This window comes from Apium graveolens, chromosome 2 (genome assembly GCF_009905375.1).
Source record: "Apium graveolens cultivar Ventura chromosome 2, ASM990537v1, whole genome shotgun sequence".
Taxonomy (NCBI): domain Eukaryota; kingdom Viridiplantae; phylum Streptophyta; class Magnoliopsida; order Apiales; family Apiaceae; genus Apium; species Apium graveolens.
The window spans coordinates 9692212-9699307 of record NC_133648.1 but is presented as its reverse complement, the minus strand read 5'-3'; the positions used below and the strand labels follow the sequence as shown (position 1 = coordinate 9699307).

General features: G+C 31.8%; 1 protein-coding gene across 1 annotated transcript; it reads left to right on the top strand.

Annotated features, from left to right (window-relative positions):
• The first annotated feature begins 1607 nt into the window (after positions 1–1607).
• On the top strand, positions 1608–4595 carry LOC141685320 (glutamate receptor 2.7-like). The gene is made up of 4 exons (XM_074490431.1): positions 1608–1821; positions 2234–3525; positions 3632–3950; positions 4036–4595. The coding sequence occupies exons 1-4, from the start codon at positions 1608–1610 to the stop codon at positions 4593–4595; spliced, it is 2385 nt and encodes a 794-aa protein (XP_074346532.1).
• Positions 4596–7096: the final 2501 nt, after the last annotated feature.

Genomic DNA, 7096 nt, shown 5'->3' with positions numbered 1-7096 from the left:
ATTATAATTAATAACATTTATTAATAAGTGAAACACACTTTTAAGTGTTACTTTGGTTTCATTTTTTTTTGGTTTAACCCTTACTCTAAATGTATAATTTTTATTCTTCTTTTACTTCTATATGACTTATAGTGTTATATGTATTATTTTACATGTCTTTTAATTGCAATTCTTATATTGATTTCAATTTAGTAATCATATTTCACACATGACTTAATAAAATATTTTAATGAAATAACAATTTTTTTGAAATCGTATTATATTTATAATATTTTTATTATAATCATAACAAAAATATCGTACATTTATTAATAAGCGAAACCCTTTTTTTAAATGGTCCTAAATTTGATATCACCTTATATCTGTTCAATCCATATTTTGGTTTCACTCTGATCATCTTATTTCTCATACAACTCTATATTATTTTATTTTTAATGAAATAACTAAATTGTTGAAATCGTATTATAATTATTCATATATTTATTTCAGCTCGATAATCCTATTTCTGATATGAGTCTATATAACTCTACAATATTTTTTAATGAAATAATAAAATTGTTGAAATTATATTATTATAATTTTTTTATTATAATTCTAATGCAAATAATATATTTATCACATGTACATTACAATTTTTTACTTTTTTTAAAATATTTGTAATTAAAAAAGTAAAATATTAAATAACTTTAATTATCTATTTTTTCTTACCTTTATTTCACCTCTAGATTCATACATTTTGTGCAGTTCTAAATTATTTTTCAATAAATTAATATGATTATTAGAATTATATTGTAGTTGTAATTTTTTAGTAATCAATTATAATGTAATAAATAATATATTTAGATAATAATGATAATGTATATTTAATAATCGGTTATATAATTATGCGTCCTAATATTTTGTTTGAACTATACACATGTTTTTTAGGCGTGATTACTGCAATTAAAATTTTAAGTTTGCTAAATAAAAATGTTCAACATGCGCATCATATTAAAATAATTATAAAAACATGCATTTTTGACATGTTTATGTTTTAAAATATACAAAACATACAGTTTAGTGATGTATATTCAATACGGGTATTACCCATATTCGTGGTTAGTGGATATCTTGGACAATTATTCTCACCACCCTATAATTTTGATTGATTTTCAGTATAAAAATTAGAAATTTTGACATAACACATATACTATTATGATTTTTAAAAATTATTTAAATTAATTAACTCGCCGGTTATCAACTAGTACTATAAAAAAGTATACTTGCAATAATTTAGATAAGTTGATATAATTTTAAATAAATACATTGGTATTTTTGACAAGTTGCCTTATAGATTAGTCTAAAAAAAATAATAGTATAACTTCATGGTAACTTCCCCTTGAATATATTATTACTCAAGTCACGGCAGGCGGACAAAGTAAACTGAGTTCAATGCTGAAGTACTGATCAGAATATTCACACACTTAATCTGTCATCAATATTTTTGCTTCTGACTTCTTCAGAGAACTCACTTGACATTGTTAAATACCGTAAACTTATATTTTTGAGGGAAAATGTTAGCAGTTTTTGTTCATGCTCATAACATAAGATATGTAATCATATTTATTATGGTATCTTCCCCTTATGTAACAGCGAATAAAAATCATGGGGATGTTCGTACTATAGGTGGCATTGTCGATTACTTGTCTAGCCATGGAAAAGAAGAAAAAATAGCTATGGAGATGGCTATAAAAGATTCTTGTGCCTATGTGCCTATGCCTTGTGGTGTTGCCTTGCATTTCATGAATTCTGGGAAGGATCCGCTTGAAGCAGCTTCTTCTGGTAAGATCTCAGCATCTTGTGCAATCTATACATTCAAATATTTCTACTTTATTAGAACAAACTTTGCTGCTTTAATTATGCGCCTTGCAATCGGATTCAGGATGGATTGCTGTCAAAAGATAAAAGCTGATGAATATTGTTTTTTTGTGTTTAGATAACTAGCTATTAAAGATACACGCCATAATTTTTTTTTAAAAAAAAATGGATACATGCTACAAGCTTAATTTGGCAAAGTACTCTAGATGCCTAGATAGTCTAATTCAGCTGAAAGCCAGGCTCCGAGGGTTGAATTTTGTTCAGGTTGTCTGACTTTTTTTTTTATATATAAATAATTACAAAAAAGAATGATCACCCAATTTATTTTCAAAATTGCACATGTTCAAATAATCGCTTTCACCTGATTCATCTTCAGTTAAAAATCTGATCCAGAATAAGAATGTAAGCGCGATCATAGGCTTGGATAGATGGGAACATGCTGTTTTTGTTGCTCCACTGGGTAATACATCAAAAGTTCCGATTCTTTCTTTGGCCGATGACATCCCTCTTTCATCTCTTAAACAATGGCCATTTCTGGTGAATATGGCTAGCTCTTCAGTAACTCAGATGAAAGCAGTGGCAGCAATAGTTCAGAGCTGGGAATGGCGTAAAGTAACCATCATTTATGAAGACACCATATCAAGTGTTAATGGCATCTTCCCATTCCTTATTAAAGCTCTTAACGAAGTGGACGTAGTTATTGATTACTACTTGCCTCTTCAAGCCTTTTCTCCATATTCTGTCAATGAAAAGTTAAGGGACCTTCAAAGGATGCAAAGTAGGTTTTTTATTGTCCACACTTCAAGTAATATGGCTGTCTATATATTCATGGAAGCCAAGAGGTTGAAACTGATGAATAAAGAGTCTGTTTGGATCACTACCGATCGCATTACAAATTTGATTGATTCTTTCAATTCATCTACAATACTTGCCATGCAAGGTGTCTTAGGAGTAAAGGGGTCCTCTCCCTTTAGTAGTCAAATGCAATACAAAGAGTTCTCCAAGCGTTTCAAGGCTAGATTTCGATCAAAATACCCAACCAAAAAATATGTGGAGCCCGGAACTAATGCTCTAAATGCCTATGATGCTGTCTACACTACAGTGTTAGCAATTAAAGGGAAAGAAAATCCAAGATCTCTTGCAAACATTTTAAACAATAATACTGCAGCACGGAGTGGGCAGAAATTACTGGAGAGAATATTGGAAAGGAAATTTAAGAGGTTAAATGGAGAGGTGAATTTAAAAGGAGGAAGTTTGGCACCATCGGCTATTTTCCAGATTGTTAATGTCATTGGTAGGAGTTATGTACAGCTTGGATATTGGTGTGAAGGATTGGGATTCTCAGTTAAGATTGACAACAAAAGTAATTACAGCAAGTCTATGATGATATTGGGGCAAGTAAACTGGCCAGGACATCTCTCCACAGTTCCTAGAGGGTGGGCTGTTGCCACAAGCACCAGCAGGCTTAGAATAGGAGTACCTGGTAACAACATGTTTAAAGGATTTGTAAATGTGACATATGAACATCCCGAGGGACATCCTACAGTAGGAGGGTTGTCAATTAATGTGTTTAAAGATGTTGTTCGGGATTTACCATACAGCTTACTTTATGACTTCATTCCCTATTATGGAACTTACGATTCACTTGTGAAAGAGATTCATCTTGGGGTAATTTGCTAAACTGTGCTAGACTATTTTACATAATTTGTTCTTCATATCTCGCTCCTATGATGTTTTTCAGTTCCTAATATTGTTCATTTTACCGTGATTGGAGACTTTTGATGCGGTGGTCGGGGACATAACTATCGAGGCTAGCCGTTATAAGTATGCAGAGTTCTCACAGCCTTACTCTGACTCAGGTCTACAGGTGCTGGTATATACAAAGTCAAAAATATCTGCTTCCAGAGCATGGCTGTTTATGAAACCATTCACAACATGGACCTGGATTTCTGCAGCACTTATCAACTTATATAGTGGCTTCGTCGTGTGGTTCATCGAGCGCCGGACAAATAGAGACTTCGAAGGAAGTTTGTTCAAACAATGTGGAACCATTATTTGGATAGCCTTTACTACCCTCTTCACATCTTTACAAGGTAAGCTTTCTTACTATTCACTCAACTAATACCACTTGTTATTTATAAGGTAGCAACCATTAATCTTGAACCTTGAAATTTACAGGTGACAAATTGCATAGCAACTTGTCTCGGATGGCTGCAGTAATCTGGTTGTTTGTGGCTTTAGCTTTAACCTCCAGCTACACAGCTAGTTTGACCTCGTTGCTCACAATTCAAAATCTTAATACAGTGACTAATGTTGAAACGTTAAGAAGAACGGGTGCAAAAGTTGGGTGCAATGGAAATTCTGCTGTCGTGAGGTATCTGGAAGAAGTGTTGAAGTTCGAACCACGTAATATCATGAAGGTATATGTAGAAGATGACTATTCACAGGCCCTTAAGAGTGGGAAGATTGCTGCTGCTTTTCTCGAAGTTCCATACATTAAAGTTCTTCTCGCTAAAAATTGCAATGGGTATATGACCGGGGAGTCATTCAAAATTGGAGGATTTGGGTTCGTCTTTCCAAAGGATTCCCCGTTGCTTTTGGACATCTCCCGAGGCGTTGTTAGTGCATGGGAGAGTGGAATACTTCGGAAGCTAGAGAACTCTATGTTATCGTCGTACAAATGTTCAGAACCTGACGATGATGATGTCGAATATAATCTTGGATTCGACAGTTTCTAGGGCCTCTTTGCAATAACAGGAGGAGCATCAACCATAGCTTTTTTGCTCTTTTTGTTTCCTTGCGCTCTCCCTGATGTTAGCAAAAGAGAGTTCATCGAAACAGAGCCAAAGCATGAGATGCACAACCTAGTCAGGACTTTTGCTTCACCACAGCATGATCCAGAGGTAGATGAAAAAGTTCTCTTTAATGCAGAATTGGAAATCCAATACCAATCTTGATCAAGAATGCAGGATGCAGGGGTGTCACACTTGGTGTCCAGCTAACACCACTACCTTGGACCACTTGTTATTTCTAGTGTGCTTTTCTTATTTTGTCATCTAGTATTGAATAAATAATATCCAGCGTATCTTAAAATATTCCTTCTCACAAGAAAGTTATTGTGTAAAACGTGTGCTATCTCCATTTTCATTTCGTGTATGATACTCTCCCAGTCCCACAATGCTCTCTTGTAAATGTAATAAACCAAAAACCCTCCTTCTCGGTGGATTCCTGATCACGGTATTATCAGACACATTAAGAGGAGTAAATCTTGCCCTACTCGACCTAACCTATAAGTCGAAAAACCCAATTTTCAAGAAGATGAAGCTCCGTACTTCCTTTAGTAGAAGCCGAAAATCCCACATAATTAAACTCCCTACGATACTCAGAAAGATCAACATCAACCACCAAAACTGGCTCCAGAGATTTAGCACTAGAATAACTCAAATAAACCTTTAAACTCTTCTCAACATTCCTATAATCAATCCAAGCAGTAATCAATTTCAGTAGTCTTGATTGAATTAAACTGCCAATATCTGTAAAATCTGTAATTTTATTTTATTTATTTATTTATTTATATATTTATTTATTAGATATTGGATAATAATTCGTTTAGATAAATATTTTAATTTAGAATATTCCAGAAACTTTTTGCGTAGGTATTGAGTTGGGAAAAGATTTGTTATTTGTGGAAATAAGTGTAAGAATAAAATAGAAGATAGGTATTTGTGTGTCAATATTTTATTTTTAGAATTTAGTTAGAGAATATACAAAATCTTTAAAAGGAAATTTTATCATATCCTAATTAGAATTAGGGATTTATGTGCCTATATAAGGACTCCATTAAAAAATAATAAAAAAATTCGTACAGAGTCATCGTTCCATCAAAGAGGTACCTGAAGTTTTCTCTGCTTATTTATTTTATTACATGTCTGTGTGTTATGTGATAATAGATGTATGCCATGTCCCCCATTCAATCTATTATTGTGCCTCTGCTTTGTTTGTAAATATGTGATGTTATAAGTTATTTAATATGTCTATGTTCTGTACTTCTGTATAGTTTTGAAGGTAAAAAGCATGTTCAGATTATAGTATAAGTATTATCTCGAAATCTGTAAAGCATGATAACTCGTTTTATGTGAAATTGCATGATATTTGCTTTACTTATTTAATTTATATTGATTTTATGTTGACTGTCATTGAACATTGGTGTCACGAATTTGTACAGAACATGTATTAATTTATTTTACGAGCAAAGAAAAATGTTAATTTTTAAGTGGAACAAAATCTAGATTACTTTTATTATTTTATGATTTCCAGAAAGGAACAAGTTGCATGCGATTAATTAGCATTCGAATATGTGTTTTTCATTAGCCAAACTTTGTTTAGGTATGCATGCTTTGTTTTTGTGTCTTAATTTATTTGTATGCATTACCTATGTTTAATTTACTTTAAGGTTATACTTGGATTATTAAATTATGAGTATATAGTTTCCTGCCATGTTTTAACTTATGGGTTTGATTCTAAAAAAAAAAAATTGGTTAATTAAGACTTTACTAGTATAAAAAAAACCTATGCTCAACTATAATAATCTTGTTAATTATAAGGAACTAAATTGACATCCATGCTTAATATTTTAATTATATTGTATAAAAAGATATTTCTTGCACCAGGTTTACATGTTTTTGTTGACTAATTGATTAAGTACATGTATTATACGTAAACAAACTAGATTCATGTTAGACATGCAACTACAGGTTAAGGTTTTAAAATGAATAAGAAAGTTTATGCCATGTATTTGGACCATCTCCTTGTGTAAGCTTTGAAACCCAATTGTTTTATTTGGTTTTACTTTGTTAAAGGTAAATATGCATGGTTTACTTGCTACCTGTGCATGTAATATCAAAATAAATGTTAGTTTTGAGTTTCTGTGAATAAAATTTAGATAAAAGTACCTGTTCAGTTGAGATTCTTCTTGTAACAAATGTATAAGGTTGTTGCCGAGTAAATAATTTATTTTGTTCTGCTTATTAAACTAGCATGAAAACCCGTGCATCATGTTCTAGTATAAATTTTAAATTTTCGAGATTTTGTGGTGTGTGCGATATTCATTATTTGGTGATGAATATGTTGTATTTTAGCTATATAATTAACTAGTTATAGATGAAAATTATCCATAATTGAAATATTTTTTTTTGCGAATGAGCAGTGTAGATACTTAATAATTTACAAGATTGTGCAC